The 22,796-nt window shown below is 35.5% G+C and overlaps 1 protein-coding gene across 2 annotated transcripts in view; it reads right to left on the bottom strand.

The window, feature by feature from the left end:
• Window positions 1-22,796, bottom strand: part of LOC106874050 (ER degradation-enhancing alpha-mannosidase-like protein 3) — a 465,143-nt gene that overhangs the window by 134,277 nt on the left and 308,070 nt on the right. For both annotated transcript variants that reach the window (XM_089356169.1, XM_089356161.1), the window contains exons 11-13: window positions 15,235-15,318; window positions 10,405-10,488; window positions 7,822-7,946 (exon numbers count right to left, since the gene is read on the bottom strand). In XM_089356169.1, the coding sequence (XP_089212295.1) occupies window positions 7,822-7,946; window positions 10,405-10,488; window positions 15,235-15,318 (293 nt within the window). The remainder of the gene's footprint in view (window positions 1-7,821; window positions 7,947-10,404; window positions 10,489-15,234; window positions 15,319-22,796) is intronic.

Here is a 22,796-nt window from a genome sequence, read left to right as displayed (position 1 = left end):
GTAAGTATCTTGAGAGAAAAGTTGAACATAAGAAGCATCAGTTGTGGTGTGCAAGAGAGACGATTGCGCTGGTATGGACATGTGGTGAGAATGGATGAGGATAGCTATGTGAAAAAGTGTCACACCCTAGCAGTTGAGGGAACCCGTGGAAGATGCAGGCCCAGGAAGACCTGGGGTGAGGTGGTGAAGCATGACCTCTGAACATTAGGCCTCACCGAGGCAATGACTTGTGACCGTGACCATTGGAAATATGCTGTGTGTGAGAAGACCCGACAAGCCAAGTGAGACCAAAATCCAAGGCCTCTGCCAGGGATGTAGCCAGCCCACTTACGCGTAACATTCCTTCATTGGACACTAAACTCCGCTTGCGAAGACATAGTGAGGCAAGTGAAATCGGAATCAAACTAAATTTGTAGGAACACTAAACTCGGCTTGCAAAGACCTGTTGGGGCAAGTGAAAGCGAAATCGAGATGGCACCTGTACCAGTGTGGTACGTAAATAGCACCAGCGTGATCGTTACCAACGTTGCCTCCCTGGCACGTGAAAAGACATTCGAGCGAGATCGTTGCCACTGCCGACGGACTGGCTCCTGTGCAGGTGGGACGTATAATACAAGATTTCGAGCGTGGCCGTCGCCAGTACCGCCTGACTGGCCCTCGTGCCAGTGGCACATAAAACACCCACCACACTCTCATAGTGGTTGGCGTTAGGAAGAGCATCCAGCTGTAGAAACTCTGCCAAATCAGATTGGAGCCTGGTGTCGCCTCCTGGTCCACCAGTCCTCAGTCAAATCGTCCAACCCATGCTAACATGGAAAGTGGACGTTAAACGATGATGATGATGATGATGATGTACATTTTAATTGGCAAATTTATCACATAAGCATTTTGCAATGAGAAGGGGAGTCTGTCTAAAATTGAAATGAAATTACACACACACATATATATCTTGTTTCAGTGATTGTGATCACAGACATTACTTGAGGTTGAATAACAATTATATGCAACAGTAAACAAGGGTGGGTACACAGAAATAGATGATGCATAAATATTTTTAAAAAAACCTATACTACATGTAGGGAATCTTAAGGAAAGACCTATTATATTTGTGTTGGCATGTAATTAATAACTTGTTGCATCTATTTATTTGATGCCACAAGTTATTTATTAGGCTGTTCCTCTATACATGGTTCAATGTATAGAAAACAGAAGCGAATCTTGCTGCATCTATTTATTTGGTGCAATGAGTTATTTATTAGACTGACCCTACATACATAGTTCAAATGTACAGAAAACAGAATCTAAAGGCGGGTGAGGGAACAGCAAACAGGTGTATTAGTTTGACACTTGGAAAAAACAGAAAAGTCTTTGATGTTTCAAGTCTATGGTCTTCGACAGAAAGAGATGAGAAGGAAAACATATATCTGTATCAACAGTTTTACATGATGAAATCACCAGAAGAATACATTTATACACACATCTATCTATCTATATACATCATCTGTTTAATGTCTGCTTTCCATGCTGGCATAGGTTGGGTGGTTTGACAGGTGGTGGCCAGGCTGGAGCCTGCATCAGACTTCTGTGTCTGTTTTGGCACGTTTTTTGGCTGGATGCCCTTCCTAAAGTCAACCACCCCATGCATTGGACTATATATATGTATGTATGTATGTATATACACATGCGTGTAAAGGCCAAGTGGTTAGGTGTTGCACTAACAATTGCAAGGTCATGGTTTCAATTCCCCGACTGAGTGGTGTGTTGTGTTCTTGAATAAAACATGTCATTCCATGTTGCTTCAGCCCCCTCAGCTGTAAAGTGTGTAATCCTGTGATGGACTGGCATTTCATTCTGGAGCAATGTTGGTCTGTCCACCTCACAAGCAGGGTGGCTTCATCCAAAAGCTATAACAATGCAACGAAGTACATTGCGACCAGTGGTGTATAACATCTAACAACCTGGTTGATAGTGATTATATACACACACACACACACACACACATTTTACTTATTTCAGTCACAGGACTGTAGCCATGCTGGCACCTTCAAGGCACTACCTTGAAGGGCTTTAGATGAACAAATTGGCCCCAGTATTTATTCTATTGGTCACTTAATGCCCAACCACTAAGTTTCAGGGACATAAAAAAAAAACACATATGCACAAACACAGATATATATATATATACACACATATAACAGAGGCTACTTTCAGTTACCATCTACCAAAATCCACTCAGAAGGCTTTGGTCAGCCCAAGACTATAGTAGAAGACACCTACTCAAGTTGCCATGCAGTGGGACTGAATCTGGAACCAAACTTCTTACCACACAGCTATGCCTGCAATTACACATACACACACAGGCAACAGATGTTGACAGTTTCTGTCTATATATTTCAAAAGTGTTGATCTAGGACACAGTCAAATGGCAATGGACCTTAGAAAGACGGTTGAAATAAAGCCTATACCAATTATTTTCTTTCTGACCACCACCACCATAAAACATCAGCTGACCATAATGTTGTTGTTGCCATTGTTGCTTTATATTTGTGATGAAAGAGAATGGGTTTAGGGTGGGGTAGAAAAGAAATGAGGATAGCAGCAACCAAAAAAAAAGGGCAAAACACCACCAAAGAATCACCATTATAACCAACCACACACACACACTGCCAAAAATTACATTTAAATAAAAGCTGGAACATCTTTGTCCATAGGTCTACTGGATGAGGACTGACCTGTGATAGTCAACAACAAGGCAAGACTTATTATCAGGTCATCCCATAAGTTCTGTACGAATTTTGAATAAAGAAAACAAGTGATCAAATGTTATATTTAATTGAAATTTAATCATCAATGTACTTTCCCTGATTACCTATGACTTCCTTCCATCTATTTACAAGCTTTTTAATTCCATCAATGTAAAACTCTTTTGGTTTCAAAGCGAAGAACTCTGAAATATCAGATTCGACCTCCTCCTGGCTTGCGAAAGTTATGTCCCCCAAATGATTCTGTAAACTAGGAAACAAATGGTAGTCTGAAGGAGCAAGGTCGGGAGAATAAAGTGGATGAGGAATTTTTTTCCCAACCAAGCTCTTCGATCTTCTGTGATGTGATCTTTGCAGTGTGGGGTCACGCATTGTCCTGATGAAACATCACTCCTTTTCGATTCACTAAAGCGGGTCTTTTTTTCTTCAAAGCTTGTTTCAAACGCTACAATTGCTGACAGTATACTTGAGCATTGATTGTTGCATTAGGTGGTAACAATTCAAAGTGAACTACCCCTTTGCAATCTCACCAGATAGAGAGAACTTTTTTCCCATGAAGTTCCCTTCTCGGTTGTGGTTGAGCTTTTTCCCTTTTACCAAGCCACTGTTTACGATGTTTAACATTTCGACAGAAGATCCATTTTTCGTCACCAGTCATAAGTCTATCCAAAAAGGGTGAAATGAGTTTGTGAGAATGGATAGAAGAGCAGATGCCAACTCGGGATTTATGGTTGCTTTCGGACAATTCATGAGGCACCCATTTTCCAAGTTGTTGAAGATGATGAACAGTTGTATGGTTTGAATTAAGCTTTATTGCCAATTCTTCAACTGATAATGCAAGATTTTCTTCAAGTAATGCCTCAAGGAGCTTATCATCAAACTCAACTGGACATCCTGTTTGATCTTCATCTTCAAGGCTGAAATCTCCACTTCTGAATTTTGCAAACTATCTTCTGTAAGTTCTTTCATTCAAGCATTCTTTCCCATAAACTGAGTGTATGTTTTGAGTCGCTTTGGCTGCAGAGTTTCCTTTTTTGTACTCATAAAGCATTATGTGCCTTAAATGCTCTTTGGATACTTCCATGTTAGAAAGGGTTTTAATCAAAGAAATTTTAATTCTATTATTCTGTAAAATAATATTTAATTACTTTAAATGCACACAAATGCATAAAAATAATTTTTAATTCCATTAGACATTCTAAAATACTATTAAATTTTATTCAATTTTAAAAAAGGTAAAATCAGACAGAACTTATGAGATGACCTGATAGATAATGTAGTCCGAGATACAATGTTTCTGAATAAAAGGCAGGACGGTCATAGCTTGAACACTGATCATAGGTCTGCTGGATTGGGACTGACCTGGGGCTAAACAAAAACAAGGAAGGACACATTACATAATGTAGTCCTAGGTACATTACATCTGCATTAAGACAGGGTGGTCACAGCTGGAACATCTTTAACCATAGGTCTGCTGGATCAGGACTGATCTTGGGCTAAACAAGGAAGAACACATTGGATAATGTAGTCCGAGATACACATGTACTAAGCTTGACCTAAAGAGAGGATAGCCATGGCTGGAATATCTGCTGGCACAAAGCTCCTTGAATGCTTCACAAAGTGCAATCAGAGGGGTGGAACAGTGAGATGTTGATTTGGTGGCATCCCTTTACTCCTAGGTATCAACCTAGGAAGTGAGGGAGGGATCGAAGAGGCAGTAAAGAGGGGAGGTAAGGAGATAAAAAAAAAGAAAAGCCGAATTAAAGCCATCACATCACATTGGTGGGAAGAGATAAAGGACTGTTTTGGTCTGCGGCGGGCCAGGAAGGATTGAAGATGGTTAGTAGGAGGGCGGGCAGGAGGAAAGGGTGTGAAAGGAAACAAGCAAGGGAGCAAGAGCAAAAGGTGGGATTAAGAGTTGGTAGTCAATTGAGGATTTATGGGATAAGAAGAAAACAATGAACACGTCATGGGACCATCTCTCTCTTCATCAAATAATAATTCCTTCTAATAATGACATAGGGCTTGAAATTTTAGGGGACAGAACTAGTTGATTACATTGACCCCAGTGTGTAACTTATTTCATTGGCCCTGAAAGGGTGAAAACAAAGTTGACCTAAGTGGAATTTGAACTCAATAATGATAATAATAATAAGAGCATTCAGAGAGCGCAAACCTTCACTAAGGCAATACTAATGCCCTCTAAATGATTAATCAAAGATGATTTTTAAAATGAAAATATCTGAAATAAACTCGACTGCTCTCACAAACAAGAATACTAAAATTAACCTGACTGCTCTCAAAAATTAAGAAAATAAAAAGGAAAAATAATCCAGAATCCTTGTCTGACACCAGATTGATCCCAAAATCTAATCAGTTTGTGTTAGTCACAAGCCAAACATTCCTGAAAATTTCAGCTGAATCCATTCAGCAGTTCTTGAGATATCTTGTCCATGGACAACCAAACAAAGATGACCAAAAACAATATCTCCACCTTCGCTAAGGTGGAAGTAATAATAATGATTATGATGACAACTATCATAGGCACAAAATCACAAACACATTATATATTGTTTTTGGTCATCTTTGTTTGGTTGTCCATGGACAAGATATCTCAAGAACTGCTAAATGGATTCAGCTGAAACTTTCAGGAATGTTTAACATCCACCTTCCATGTTTAACATCTACCTTCCAAGGCTGGGATGATTTGACAAGAGCTGGCCAGGCAGAAACCTGCACCGGATTTCTGTAACTGTTTTGGCAGGATTTTTACAGCTGGATGCCTTTCCTAACACCAACTACTCAGTAGAGTGGACTTAGTGCTTTTTACATGGTACATGCACAGGCGAGGTCAGTTTTGGCAAGGCTTTTACAGCTGGATGCCCTTACAAACACCAACCACTTTACAGTGTGGACTGGGTGTTTTTAAATGACACCTGCATTGACAGGGTCACCAAGTAGTTGCAAGACAACCCCCCCTCTTTTGAGAGGGGAGGGGGCATTGGAGGAGGTGATCTTGTGTCAGATGATGAAAGGCTATAGTGAGGCAGAGAGACAGAAACAGGTGTCTTGTTGTAGAGCAGGTACAAGGTTACCTGGCTGGACAGAGAGAGAGAGAGAGAGAGAGAGAGAGAGAGAGAGAGAGAGAGAGAGAGAGAGAGAGAGAGAGAGAGAAAGATCAAGAATGAAGACAGAAACAGATGCACTGCCACAAAGGAAATACATGGTTACCCAACCTGAAGGAAGTGCAGGAGAGGGAGAGAGAAAGTGGGAGATAGCAGGATAGAGATGGTGGTAAAGTGCTGGGCATACGCAATGATACTGTGAGACAGGGCATTGGAGGAACATACAGGTCGGAAGCTAGCAGAGAGCAATGATACAGTGGCACAGGGCCAAGAGGACAGGACTGGGGAGTGGGAGGTAAGCCTAGTGCATGAAGTGGAAATGTGAGGAAGAGAAGAGAGGTAAAGATGTAGTTTGGTTAGACAAGAGCCAGCCAGGCAGAAACCTGAACCAGACTAATGTAACTGTTTTGGCAGGATTTTTACAGCTGGATGACCTTCCTAACACCAACTACTCAGCAGAATGAGCATAGTGCTTTTTACATGGCACATGCACAGGCAAGGTCAAATGGTGAGCCCATTGACTATTTTTTATTCTGATTCAGATGTTACATATAATATCAACAGAGATTAATCACAGAGCAAAATGTATGCAAACATAAAAGATAAACAGATGAAAGTAGAGCCTTTTTGCTATAAATATGACAATAGGCAACTATCATTAATATTCTTAAGGCTGCAATTTACTCACATGTAGCATCTTTCAGAGCTTGTCGCTAATTCAGTTCTTAACCAAATTGAAAACTGTTAACATTTTTGAAGAGGACTAGCTACATTTTGGCATAAAAAAAATTGAGATTTGGTCCAGAAGAAAAAAGTTTACATCAAAATTTGTAGCGACGTTATACGAGAGTAAGTAACACCACCAATCAAGTTTAGATCTAAATAACATTTTTATTTTAAAAGCAAAATATATTTATCTTAGCTTCACTTATAGAAGAAAGCATGAAGAATTTCATAGTTTTGATCCCATGCAACAAGAATTTGTACCAAAAAAGTTGTGAGGTAAAATATCATGTAAAAATACAAGTAAGGCAAAAAATTGGATTTAAGTATAATTAACTTTCTAGGGGAGTTTTGACATATGTCACTGGCATCATTGAGGTAAGGAAAAAATTATCAATGCCACCGCTAGGTTTCACATTTGACATATTATTAATTAGCATAACACCATAGCCTGGAAAAACATGGACTACATGGAAAATGTGAGCAAGAGAAATAATATTCTTAAGATTATAAATCTGGAAAAGTACAGGACAGGTTATTACACTTGGAAAAGTTCAGGACAAGTTATTACATCTGGTAAAGTACAGAACAAGAATATTCTTACTTAAAATATTGCAGCTAAGGATAAAATATTTTAATTGAGTTATTTTTTAATTTTTAATAAAAGTAACAAGTAATAACAAATACAAGTAATAACTTGTAATAAAATTTTTAGTTTTAATAAAAGCAAAAATTTTCTAAATTTAAATATTTTATTTGAAATTTTATCCTTAGCTGCAATATTTTAAGTAAAAGTTTTCTTGCTCTGAACTTTACCAGATGTAATAACTTGTCCTGAATTTTCTCAAGTGTAATAACTTGTCCTGTACTTTTCCAGATTTATAACCTTAAGAATATTATTTCTCTTGCTTGAATTTTTCATATGATATAATATTGATTAATGACTCATTTTATATAGTGATATTTAAATCAAATTTTAATAACTTTACATTTCGCTGATTTTACCTGCAATTAGCTTTGGCATAAAAATTTGAATCTTTTGTTGAGTTAGAAAATTTATTATTAAACTAAAAATACAGTTGCTTTAGAAAATCAAACTGAATTACTAATTACTTTAAAAGTTAATTTAAACACATAAGAGCTTGTATTTCAATTAGAAATATACTAACAAAAAAGACAGCAAATAACGGTAGAATTGTTAACAAACTTACTGATCTTCATGACTGCCAACTGAAACATCTTTAATAGAGGCAAAGCCACATGCAACTCTAGCATGTTTGTTAAGATTCTGTACCACTTTTTTACCAACTTCTAAGTAATGGAAATCATTTGTAGCCTGTAATAAAAATTAGTTACATGATAACTGGATTTGGAAACTTAATTAGTAAAATATGTGAAATGATCACATTTTTTTATAAATTTGCACCCATGGAGCAATGGGTAGCAAATTTATCAACATTTATTTGAACCCATTACTTAATGTATTTCCAAAGAATTGGCTCAAACACTGATTTAGAAGTTCATTTTGTAACTAGATGATCTGAAGTGGTTCCTAGTGTGTGATATTATGGATAAATGTCTTCTACTATAGCCCTGGTCTGACCAAAGTTTTGTCAATGAAACTGATACATATGGAAACTGTAAAGAAAACCATCTTGTGAGTGTGTATATACATATATGTGAGTGTATGAGCGCGAAAGCATGTGCATGTGATTGTGTCTTTTCATCTGTATCGACATTATTTACATACCTAAAGAGTGAAACAATCTTACCATTTAGGTAGAGGCAATGTTTATGCCTAGAGTAAAGACATCTTATTGTGCAAAGACCAGGGGAATAAGTACCTTACTTGGAAACTGTAAGGTTCGCAATAGGAAGGGTATCCAACTGCAAAATATTGCCTCAACAAAGAATCATCCGACCAGCATGGGAAAAGTGGAAACAAAAATAATGGTGATGATGATGAATGATCTATCTATCTATCTATCTATCTAAATATATATATACATATACATACATATATATATATATATATATATATATATATATATATATATATATATATATAAGGGCATTACTATACAATAATGCCTCACGCTATGAGGGACTCGAAGGTCAGACTACCATAAAAAACACATTTTTACCGAAAGCGAGGAAATGCAACTCTCAAAGTCAACCCCTTAAAAACAGACTGAATTATAGATCATGATTTCGTAGTTATTGTAGTATTATACAACCTCTACTCATCAGTATAATATGGTCAAGAAAAATAGCAGTAAACAGAGAATCAACATATTAAACGAACACCGTGTATCCAATATAGTACATAGAAGACTGTTCATCGCTATTTCCCTATGTAAGTGGCGGGAATTTCGATTTGCATCTCGGTAAATGTGCTTTTTTCTCAGAATAAATTCAGCACTGAATATGTTCTGGTAATATATTTAAATTCAATAATGGGACGAATTCTTTTACAAGAATTTATCAAGTAGCTAGCGTGAAAAAAACCTCATAAGGGAAAAAATCCATCATTTATTCCCGAAATATATATTTATATTTATATAAGGGCATTACTATACAATAATGCCTCACGCTATGAGGGACTCTAAGGTCAGACTACCATAAAAAACACATTTTTTCCGAAAGCGAGGAAATGCAACTCTCAAAGCCAACCCCTTAAAAACAGACTGAATTATAGATCATGATTTCGTAGTTATTGTAGTATTATACAACCTCTACTCGTCAGTATAATATGGTCAAGAAAAATAGCAGTAAACAGAGAATCAACATACCAAACGAACACCGTGTATCCAATATAGTACATAGAAGACTGTTCATAAATGATGGATTTTTTCCCTTATGAGGTTTTTTTCACGCTAGCTACTTGATAAATTCTTGTAAAAGAATTTGTCCTATTATTGAATTTAAATATATTACCAGAATATATTCAGTGCTGAATTTATTCTGAGAAAAAAGCACATTTACCGAGATGCAATTCGAAATTCCCGCCACTTACATAGGGAAATAGTGATGAACAGTCTTCTATGTACTATATTGGATACACGGTGTTCGTTTAATATGTTGATTCTCTGTTTACTGCTATTTTTCTTGACCATATTATACTGACGAGTAGAGGTTGTATAATACTATAATAACTACGAAATCATGATCTATAATTCAGTCTGTTTTTAAGGGGTTGGCTTTGAGAGTTGCATTTCCTCGCTTTTGGTAAAAATGTGTTTTTTATGGTAGTCTGACCTTCGAGTCCCTCATAGAGTGAAACATTATTGCATAGTAATGCCCTTATATAAATATAAATATATATTTCGGATATAAATGATGGATTTTTTCCCTTATGGGTTTTTTTCACGCTAGCTACTTGATAAATTCTTGTAAAATAATTTGTCCTATTATTGAATTTATATCTATATATATATATATATATATATAAAGGACAATCTAGATGTTTAGCAGCTAGATTACCATTTGTAAGTTGGGAGTTGAAGTCAATTCTCTTTTTCATGAACAATGCGAAGCAAAGGTGAACTTGATAAAATTTGAGTTAAGAGACATCTGCTCTAATAGAGATCTGCTCTAAGAGACATCTGCTCTAGCTACCTGGTGTTTAATCCAACTACTAATCTATAATTAAATATACAACAAAATCTAAAACCAACAACAGACCTTAGAGATATTTGGAAATCTGTATACATAAATTAATTTTTTAAACAACAATAATTTTCTTTAAAGTTACAACAATTGAAGAAATGTTAGTAATTCAACCAAAAATTTACCTTATACAAAAAATATGTTGATTCAACAAATTCAGGCCTGAGGGGATGTTGGCCCCAATGAATTCTGAAATCTGTAGTGAAAGCCTTTGCAAAAAGGTAAAAAAACAGTGATGTAAATCTGGAATAATTATAAGGATGAAATTAATTAACTGTAACAAAATGTTACTTTCCAAATTACAGTTATATTAAAGGTAGTTAAATTTTTATTGCAAGAAAGTTTCAAAATTAGGCTTTCTAAACTAACTTTATAATCCTTGAATATATTCTATGGTACTTCAAATTTTATGTCAATAATTGCATAGAACTTTGTGAACTGCATTATTTTTAACCTGCAATTTTTTCTGTCATTTCAAATTCTTTTTAAATATCACTCTTTACTAGATTTACTACATCATCACAACCAAAGCACCAGTATAAAGCAACCCCCATGGTAATACAGATTTAATTCATCCAGAGCTTCAGAATTATTTGCACACAAAATAAGTTTGAAAATTAGTAGATAGCTATCTGGACATGGATCTCTTCATTATTAATTCTAACTGAAGAGTTATACCCTTAACATGAAAGCAAAAATAACTATTTATTACTTCCCCATTTCCCTATATGGAATCTAGTGCCCTACCAAATAATGTTCTCAATCAGCAAATAAAAAGTATAGTTTATACTAAGAATAAATCATAAGCAAAGTTGTTGATTATGATTAATCAATCTTGGTTTATTGGCCAATACCAATTAACTGGTCACTGATTATTCATAATGTGATTATATATTTATGATATGAAAATGTGTATTGAAGATGATATATTTCTCAATTGATTACAATTATGGAGCTACTATTTGATGACAGAATTAAGCTGATTTTACAGTATTTTATACTTTCATTACCATTGAACTGTGCCAATCATCTGCACAACTTTTTATGCACAATAAATTACACATTCTGTATCTATACATAGGTTTCCATCTTGTTTAACTATTGTGTGACTGTAACACTGACACATGTAGTCTGAGTAGTTATATTGGCATTAAATCAAAAGTAAAAAAGAAATCCAATAAACCAAAAATGCATAGAAGGCAACACTTAGCATAGCTAGAGATATAGGAGTTTGACAAAATAATGGAAACACCTTAAAATTTCAAACAAATTAATTTTAATATGGGGGTTGGACCACCTTTTGCAGTAATTACAGCTAGAATTCTATGAGGTATGGACTCGTACAAAGTTTGAATTGTTTCCAAAGGTATTTTTGTCCATTCTTCAGCTAAAACAGTCTCCACTTCTTGTAGTGATGATAGTGGAGGATATTGACTCCTTACTTGTTTTTTTAAAATGCACCATAAATGTTCAATAATATTGAGATCTGGGGACTGTGGTGGCCAGATAAGATGTTCAACTTCATGAGAATGTACCTGTGCCATTCAATAACAACTTTAGTTGAGTGAATTGGTGCATTATCATCCTCAGAGATTGCATTTCCCTCCGGAAACAGTTCTGCAAACAGAGGATGAATTTGATCAGATAAAATGCTTAAATAGTCTTGACTATTAATTCTGCCATGAAAGGAAACCATTGGGCTGGCGGATTTCCAAGATATAGACCCCCCCCATTATCACAGATCCTCCTCCATGTTCAACAGTTGGAAGAAGGCAGTCTGGGTCAAATGCTTCTTTTGGCTGTCTCCCCACATATACTCGGCCGGTGGTCGGTGGTAAAGGATGACTTGTCTGAGAAAATAACATTCTTCCACTGCTCTAGGGACCAATTCCATAGGTTTTTACTTCACTCTAAATGCTTTGCAACATTTGTTTTTGAAAGTAGTGGTTTTCTGATTGCAGCCCTCCTGTGAAATCCGGCTTTGTGCAGCTCCCTGCGAACAGTTTTTGTAGAATCTGGGTTTTTGAGGTGGTCATTAAGCTCTGTAGTAATTTTGGGAGCTGTACTTTTGTGATCCTTTCTAACAATTCACGTAAGAGTACGACGGTCCCTATCTGAAAGTTTTGGTTTTCTTCCGGAGTTTTGTTTTCACGAGGAAGTTTTTCCCTCTTTCTCAAAGACTGTCATTACTTTCAAGATAGTATTTCTTGATACACCAAACATTTTGGTTATTTTCGTTACTCTAGTGCCTGCCATATGAGCACCAACAATTTGATCTCTTTGAAAGTCTGATAGATCTGTCATTTTAATGAATTCTAATTACCTTTTCCTGATGATATCTGAAAAGAAACAGCAATTTTAGCAAAACATATTAAGCAACACTAATAACAAATAAAAAAACCCATAAAAATAAACAAGCTTTTGATGGTTTTATGGATATTTCAAAATTATGATGCTATGATGCTAGGTGTTTCTATTATTTTGTCCAACTCCTGTATATTAGTTATTAGCTATCAAAACTCTTCATTCTCTTGTACACAAGTCATAACATCAGGACTGGTGACAAAGCTGGTCGGTAAAGTGGATTCATATAAGCTGGATCCCCAAGAGTAATGGACTTGCTAGCACGGTTAGTAAGAACACTGCTGATTTTTGTTTAAGAAGTTCAAGATAATAAGAATTATTATGAATTGAAAATTTTTGAATATCTTTAAACAAGCATATAATTGGAATCTTTATAATCTTTAAATCAATTAAACAGATATTCTCTCAAGAGGATAGGAAGGTGCCTTTTCTACTTCGATACCCACTTTTACCCATAAGATTCCAAGGAAGTCTCAAGTAACTTCCATTTGAGTAGATGACCACATTCAAGCACTGAGAATAGAGTTAGATTGTACTGAGGGACTTGGATTGCATGTCCTAGGAAATAGATATTATTCATATACTGGATTCAACATGTAATTCTACATGCTCAATCCAATATGCTTGCCAAATTTCTCTGAGACCAGTGACATTTTTGCTCCAGCAATTATTAAGAATAAAAGACAAAAATGGCTGATTACCCAAACCAATTAATCAGTCAGAGAGCTGATACTGATTAACTGGTAAAATGGGTGATATAGTTGATTACTGATTACCAACCAATTAATTGGTGCAACCCTAGTTTATATTATTTGACATGCACTGAGATAAATAATACTTATCCAGTTTTAAAATATTTCATACTGGATTGACTAAATTTGTTGTATTATGTTAAAAAAAAAAAAAGGTAAAAGGCTAGGTTTTACTGAGGAAGTCTAGTAAGACTAAAACATAAACAGTTCTCTACATTGTTCAACACACTGCTGCAACAATGAGACTTGTGTACCTCAGGAACTCTGGGAGTTATGCAGACAGGTGTTTAACTGATTTGAAACAGAGACTTGTTTTTTGTTTTGCATATTTACATAAGGCAATATGTAAATGTCAAAAATGATCAATTTCATAATTACAGTAAATTACTTCATTAGTATAGTTAAAGTGAAATTGTTCCTTATCAAATTTCTATTCTGAGAATTTTTCATCACTACTTGCTTAAATGCTTTGTAATATTATAGATATTTTCATAGAATTGTCCATAAAAGTAGAAGGGCTTGCATTATTTGAGACAAGTTCCAGTAACTTTCATATCTTTGGAGGAGAAAATTGGGGATGGTAATGAAATTTTTATTCAACACTCATAATTGCTTACAGATGATCTTCATGTTGGCTTTGATGATGACAATAATATAAATTTAGCAGGTTTGCAATCCTATTCCTTTACCCAGGCAATATTTGTATTTCAACAGAAATCCATAATATAACAAAATAATTTGTAGGTAATATCCATTTTGCAAACATAGGAGAAAGTGAACTATTTACTTAAAATCAGAATTTCTTTTTCAAAATATAAATTAGTTATAATTTTGCAGTACAAAACATTCTTTTAGATTTATGGTCATTACCAACATGATATTTTATTGGCCAATAAGTTTGCTTTAACTTGTAGATTTAGCAATTAAAATTCCTTCAAAGCATACATAATATTCTAAATAGACTTTGCAACTGATCTTTTAATAGCCAAATTTATGACAGTTGAAAATATTTGGAATATACTGTTCAATCTTCACATCTGTATTATCTAGTATAGAGTTCAATGTAGTGGATTTTGCATATCACATATCAAATTTGTGATGATAATCTTTTCATTTTCTTGAATTTTGCAACAAATCATCTTCATCTATAAAATCTGATCTTTCATGAAATCTTTGAGTTTAGAATTCAAAATAGAATTATGTAAACCTGCCAACTTGTCTACATAAGTTGGCATGCTTTACATTTCACACTTGCATTTGACTGTTTCTACAAGTATCACTTCTGATAATTCTTAATTCACTTAAGAGCTATACATGTCCTACTGGGTGTACAATCGGAAATTTTCTTCATGTGCTGGATCTGTCTGTAACTTCTCAAACTGTAACTTCTGCTATTTCCTTTACTTTTTTGTATGTTGTTTTGTATAGTTTGTTGAATTTTCCTCATTGTCAGAAAGATTCAATATTTGATTTATTTCACAAACATTTTAAAGGTGATATGGAATAAAGAGAATATGATGTCATGAGAAATGATTTATGATCTCATTACTTCTGTTCTTTACTCACTACAGTTGTCAACAAGACAATTTGTAAAGAATGTAGATATTCAGCATTTGAACTTAAGGGTATAGAAGTATATATTATAGCTATTATTGTTCTATCACTGATTGATTCTACAGCAGATTCTTTTCTGGATTTTTAATTTTAATTGAAAGATGACCAAAGTCACATATGATAAACTGCTCAATTTGTTCACTATATTCTGTAAACCCCTGTCTGGTTTATTTTCTTCTAAAAGTAAAAAATTAAATTGAAAGAAAATGTATATGTCATCACTACCTCTGGCAGGAAATTATGGCGTTTTATTACTTGATAGAGCATTTCATGTGTCTCAATAGCTGGTTTGAGGTCACCTTTTAATACCTAGAAAATTAAAAATATTTTATCAGTAAACAGAATCATCCAAAGAATACATTTAGCTTACACACATCTCTTTGAAACAAAAAGAAAAAAAAAATTCAACAATTTTTCTTTTCATATCTATGCATTAATATTTATTATATACACACTGTAAACAAAAAGATGGCAATATCTTGGTTGTTGTTTATCACAGGTCCAATTTAATCATTCAGTTCTATGATCAAAGGTCTTTTCTATATTTTTTAAGATGCTTAATCAGAAAGAGAAAAGTACTCTCTGGCCTGTATGCTTGCAGTTTCCCAGGGATCAGGTGGTGATGTTAAACTGGGTGACAGATTAAATTTGCTAGCAAAGAACTCAGAATACTAAGATCCAGAACAAATACCACATCTTGCCCAAAACTGACAATTCCACCAATCTGCAAAAAACATCTAATCAAAGGAATAGTCTACAGGGCCGAAGTCCAGATGGATAATATAGGTGCATACAAGATATATACAGCCTCTACAGAAAATTCTTTCAAAACAAGGCTATACCTACATAGAAATTTTTTAAGTAGCTGGCAAATAGAACTGCAATGAGCCTGGCTAAACACATATGGCATTTAAAAGAAGCAGGTTCTTCACTGTTTAAAATCTACTGGTCTGTTTTGGAAAAGGCTGCCTCATACAGGCATGGGTCATATAGAACCCCAATGAGATGCCATTTAGGCTTGAGCAAAAACTTTTTTCTTTTCCAGGATAAACATGCTTTAAACCGCAAGATGGAGTTTTTGAATAACTGCAGGCAAACTTCCAGACATCTAATGAAATGCCAAACAACCCCATACAGCAGACCTTTGGTTTTGACATACCCCACTTTTATAACATATGCCCCACCTAATTTTTATTCAATGATACATTGTCATTTCAAAAAAATCTTCAGCTTTTTTTGTGAGCTATTTCTCTCTTCAATAGTTTCAAACAGCCCCATACTATACTGAATTTTATCCATGTCTTCTGCCAACTGACTTCAATTTTTAATTTCTAATTTTTTATTTATAATTTAAATGCATGTCCAGTCCTCACAAGCAAAGAGTAGAGATATAAAATCTTCTAGAAAGTTGGAGCATGGGCACACTTCTTGCTGAGAAATGGTTTGATAAGGTAATCAAGGTAGTCAGGGTGTGTGATACAGTACTTAAGCTTAGACTAGTGTTGCAACATGGAACAGCAACCATTATCTTGGCTTATGCCCCTCAGCCAAGACAACATGATGAACAGAAAGACTGATTTTATGACATCCTTTTGCAAACTACCTTGTCAACAAATATCAGGGACCTTCTCTTTGTGGCTGGGGACTTCAATGGGCATGTTGGACAACATTCAGGTGGCTTCGATGGCATGCATGGTGGCATTGGATTTGGTTCTCGTACCAAGGAGGAAACTAGGCTGCTGGAGTTCTGTGACACAAATGATCCTATGATCTGCAATATTAACTTCAGAAAACTTGCCAGTCACCTGTTCACCTATCAATTTGGTGGGCACACTAGTCAGATACACTACATTCTTGCCAGAAAATGGGAAAGGTGGCTGCTTATAAATGCACCCCACCCTCAACATAGGTTAGTTGTTAGCAACTTCAGGATCAGGGCTAAATGACTGCCTAGAAGACAACTTGTGTGGAAAAGAAAGGTCTGGTAGCTTAAGGATCTTCTGAATGGACAGAGATTTAGAGAAAAAGAGGAGGATATAGCAATATTCAATGTGCAGGACAACTGGAGGTTCCTACGGGACAATCTGCTGAGGGCTGGTGCTTCTTGGCCTAAGGTGACACGATGGTAGAACAGTGTAGTTAACAAGGCCATTAAAGAAAAGAAATGGACCTGGAAGGATTGAAATGTGGGAGTAGCAGGGAACTGTATTGAATAGCCAGAAGGGAAGCCAGGGTAGAAGCAAAAAAGAAGTTTGCCAATGTTCTGTGATGTGAGGACCAGAAACATGAAGTGTTTTGGATTGCATGACAGTGTGTGAGAGAAAATTGTGATGTCATAGGAAAGAAATGTGTCCATATAGATGATGATTCACATGCATTTAATGATTCTGCAAAGAGGCTTGGAAACACCTCTATTAAATGTGGAGAATGCTATTAAATGTGGAGAATGAATGGGAGAAAGCAAGTCTGTCAACTGAGGGACTCGCTATCCGAATTGACAGCAGCTTGGTAGGAAAAGCAATTAACCCTTTAGTGTTTAAACCAGCTGTATCCGGCCCAAATATTCTACACATTTTATGATCAAACTGGCCAGAACAAGCATCTCACACCTACCCTGCAATGTCATTCTACAAATAAGCAATTACATCTTTCCTATATTGAAGCTGCAAAATAATATCAGATAATTTTTTTTTAATGTGAATAAATAAGGATTACTTTTGACAAATTAATCTGAACACTAAAGGGTTAAAGGTATGAAGACAGGGAAAGCCCTTGGCCTTAAAATATCAGGCAGAGAAGGATATAGTCCAGTCAACTGTATTGTTAATCAGGTGGTCCACAAGGGAGTCACACCCAATGTTTGGTGTTGCAGCATTATAGTCAACTACCACAAATGCCTTAGACAGAAATAATTAGAGGTATCATATTGCTAGACCAGGTGATGTAAGTCATAGAAAGGGTCATAGCTCAATTAATTAGGAAGAGAGTTAGTGTAGATGAGATGCAGTTCAGATTTGTGCCAAGCAGGAGCATGGCTGATGCTATATTCCTGGTTAGGCAACTGTAGGAGAAATATTTAGCCCCCCCCCCCAAGCCTCTGTACCTGGCTCTTGTCAACATGGAGAAAGCCTTTCAGAAAGTCACCTGCTCTCTTATCTGGTGAGCAATGCAGAAACTAGAAATAGATAAGTGGTTGGTGAGAGCTATACAGGGGTGTTGTCAGTGAGGTGAATGTTGACAGTGAGTAGAGCAATGAATTCAGGGTACAAGTAGGGGTTCACCAAGGGTCAGTCCTCTTGTTCATCATAGTCCTCCAGGCAATAATAGAGGAATTTAAGACAAGCTTCTCCTGGGAGCTCCTCTACGTTGATGACCTTGTTCTTATAACCGAATAACTTCTAGAACTAGAGAAGAAGTTTCAGGTATGAAAGCAAGGTCTAGAATCGAAGGGCCTTAGAGTTAACTGTAGGAAAGGTGTAGGCAGAAACTCCATAAGATGTACCTGGTGTAAGTTATGGACATATAAGTAGTGGAGCAAGATCAGTAGAAAATAGTTTTTGTGTGGGAGGTGCACAGGTACAATAAACACTAAAAATACACAGAAAACTGATTCCATCAAATGCCAAGGGGAAAGCTAGAAGTAGTTGATAGCTTCCATTATCTAGGTAACCAGGTCAGTAGCAGGGATGGATGCTCCAAGAGTGTAGCTGTTAGAATAAGAATAGGGTGGGCAAAGTTCAGAGAGCTCCAACCTCTGTTGGTAACTAAGGGACTCTTCTTCAGAGTGAAAGGCAGACTGTATGATGCCTGTGTGAACAACCATGCTACATGGCAGTGAAACATGGGCTGTGACTGCTGAGAACATGCCTAGGTTTGAAAGAAATAAAACTAGTATGCTTCACTGGATGTGCAATGTCAATGTGCATGTGAGACAGAGTGTAAGCGTCTTGAGAGAAAAGTTGGGCATAAGAGGTATCGGATATAGTCATGTGATGTGTATGGACAAGGACAGCTGTGTAAAGAAGAGCTGATCTCTAACTATGGAGAGAACCTTTGAAAGAGGTAGACCCAAGAAGACATAGGATGAGGTGGTGAAGCAGATAAGAAAAAAAGAGAAGCGATAAGAAAAAATTTTAAAAAGTAAGAATATAGAGAGAAATAAATTTGCTGGGAGAAAGAATAACAAAGTAAAATTTTAGTTAATTGAAAGAAGTTCTAAAAAAAAACCAAAAAAAATAATTTGTCTCTATATTCTTACTTTTTAAATTTTTTCTTATCTTTCCCTATTTCATATCTCTTCTCTTTTATTCAATCTGTTTACTTAATGTCTTTACAATATCTTACCCTAATTACATAATGTACATATATATATATATATATATATATATATATATATATATACATATATATATATATATATATATATATATATATATATATATACATATATATATATGTTAAATATATATTTTTTTACCAAAAAATTTGGTAAAAAATATAGTATCTGTTAACAATCTTAGCAAAAAACTCACAGTTGAGTTTTTGAATATATATCAACTTTAAATAGAGCTCAAAATTGATCCGTTGAAAATGCTTTATTACAACAACAATAACAATAATAATAACAAATAAATAGACCTATGTACATTTCGATAGAACATCCAGAATGATTAATACATATCATAAAATATTATAAAATATAGGATACTCCATCTCCTCAGGGTCCCATTATTATTGCTATCATCACCATCATTATTATTAGCAATACACATCCAATAAAAACAGAAACCATTCAAATCTAATTTTCATAGTTGACCCATGAAAATACACAAAACAGGATGAAAAAGTAATAGATGGCACACAACTTTCCATCCCAAATGTGCAATGAACGAGCAAGCGGTAAATTTACTCAAATCTAAACCTAAAAATTTTATATTATAAATTTCATTTACTGTTCAATTTAGAACGCTATAAAATCCGCTATAAATCATCAAAATAAATATCAAATTAAATAAATAAATAAATAAATAAAGAATGTAAGAAAGAAAGAAAGAAAGAAATCATGCCGTAGAAAACAATTTTTAAAAAAAATTTCTTAATTATAACATTCAAACTAGAGTAAAACAAAAACACACTTAAATAATAATAACAATAATAATAACAATAATAATAATAATGATGATAATGTTCTTAAATAAAATTCACTCTAATAAACTCTAGCACATACCAATATACACAATTAAAATAAAATTTAATCTTATATCAATTCAGCAAAAAATATATACCTCAGTACTATCATGCTATATTACATCTCAATATCCGTATTACATTTACGTTATCGTAAATTGTAAATAAGAAAAGAAAACTGTCTTCAATGAAAAAAACACCTACAATAAAATTCTAACTTACACATACGGTAATTCCATACTACACTTATCTATATTCTAACTATACCTACACACACGCATATATATATTTATATATTATACATTAAATGGAGTATCCTATATTTTATAATATTTTATGATATGTATTAATCATTCTGGATGTTTTATCGAAATGTACATACAATAGGAATACAAAATACAAAATGGCTGATAGTTAGCAAGGTGAGACACACATAAGAAAGAAGAAAGCAAAGGACCACTGATGAGGTCACAGAAGTGTGACGAAAGAACTCTGGCCGAAATAGGATTAATGTAACATAATGTAATATAAAGCTGAAGCAAATTAACACCAAATATACAGTGCGTGTGTTTTTATTGGCTAAACTGGCAATATGACCATCCCCAAGTACAACAACATATATATATATATTTATAAAGATATATTATATGTATATTTGTATACATATATATATATATTTATTCATATAGATATACATATTATATACATATACATTTGTATAGATATATATATATTATTTATGTAGATATATATATATTTATATATGTATATATATATATATATATATATATATATATATATATATATATATATATATATATATATTTATTTATATAGAAATATATATATATATATATATATATATATATATATATATATATATATTTATATATATTTATTTATATAGAAATATATATATATATATATATATATATATATATATATATATATATATATTTATATATATTTATTTATATAGAAATATATATATATATATATATATTTATATAGAAATATATATATAGATATATATATATATGTATATATATATGTATAATGTATATATATTTAGAGAATAACCAACCGAAATTGCAAGGATAATCTGGATCACGACTGAAGAGAGAAATCTCCGAATGACATGTCCGTGTCTTCTTTGTATCATATACCTGAATGTTTTGTCCCTTTCTTGTATCACCTAACTGTCTTGATGTATTGCGTTCTTGTCCCATTCTGTATTATTTATATATATATACATATATATATAGCAGCGTACGTACAACTTGTCCCTTATATATATATATATATATATATATATATATATATATATATCATCATCATCATCATCATCGTTTAACGTCCGCCTTCCATGCTAGCATAGGTTGGACGATTTGACTGAGGACTGGTGAAACCGGATGGCAACACCAGGCTCCAATCTAATTTGGCAGAGTTTCTACAGCTCGATGCCCTTCCTAACGCCAACCACTCAGAGAGTGTAATGGGTGCTTTTACGTGTCACCCGCACGAAAATGGCCACGCTCGAAATGGTGTCTTTTATGTGCCACCCGCACAAGAGCCAGTCCAGGGGCACCGGCAACGATCTCGCTCGAAAAACCTCATGTGTCACTCGCACAAGAGCCAGTCCATGGGCACTGGCAACGATCTCGCACAAAAGATATCATGTGTCGCCCGCACATGAGCCAGTCCAGGGGCACTGGCAACGATCCCGCTTAAAAGATTTCATGTGTCGCCCGCACATGGGCCAGTCCGGGGGCACTGGCAAACGATCCCGGTCGAAAAAAAAAAAAAGCCTCATGTGTCACCCGCACAAGAGCCAGTCCAGGGGCACTGGCAACAATCCCGCTCGAAAGACCCCATGTGTCACCCGCACACGAGCCAGCCCGGGGGCACCGGCAACAACCTTGCTCGAAAAACCTCATGTGTCACCCACAAGCCGGCCCAGGGGCACCGGCAACGATCTCGCTCGTAAGATTTCATGTGTCGCCCGCACATGAGCCAGTCCAGGGGCACTGGCATCGATCCCGCTCGAAAGATTTCATGTGTCTCCCGCACATGAGCCAGTCCAGGAGCACTGGTAACGATCCGGCTCGAAACATTTCATGTGTCACCTGCACAAGAGCCAGTCCAGGGGCACTGGCAACGGTCTCGCTAGAAAATTATCACATGTCGCCCGCACATGAGCCAGTCCAGGGGCACTGGCAATGAACCCGCTCGAAAGATTTCATGTGTCGCCCGCACATGAGCCAGTCCAGGGGCACTGGCAACGATCCCGCTCAAAAGATATCATGTGTTGCCCGCACATGAGCCAGTCCAGGGGCACTGGCAATGATCCCGCTTGAACAATTTCATGTGTCACCCGAACATGAGCCAGTCCAGGGGCACCGCCAACGATCTCGCTCGAAAAACCTCATGTGTCACTCGCACAAGAGCCAGTCCATGGGCACTGGCAACGATCTCGCAAGAAAGATATCATGTGTCGCCTGCACATGAGCCAGTCCGGGGGCACTGGCAAACGACCCCGCTCAAAACATTTCATGTGTCGCCCGCACAAGAGCCAGTCCAGGGGCACTGGCAACGAACTC

The sequence above is a fragment of the Octopus bimaculoides genome, chromosome 1, assembly GCF_046866305.1.
Source record: "Octopus bimaculoides isolate indiv1 chromosome 1, ASM4686630v1, whole genome shotgun sequence".
NCBI classification, from domain to species: domain Eukaryota; kingdom Metazoa; phylum Mollusca; class Cephalopoda; order Octopoda; family Octopodidae; genus Octopus; species Octopus bimaculoides.
This window is presented reverse-complemented; position numbering and strand designations above follow the sequence as displayed.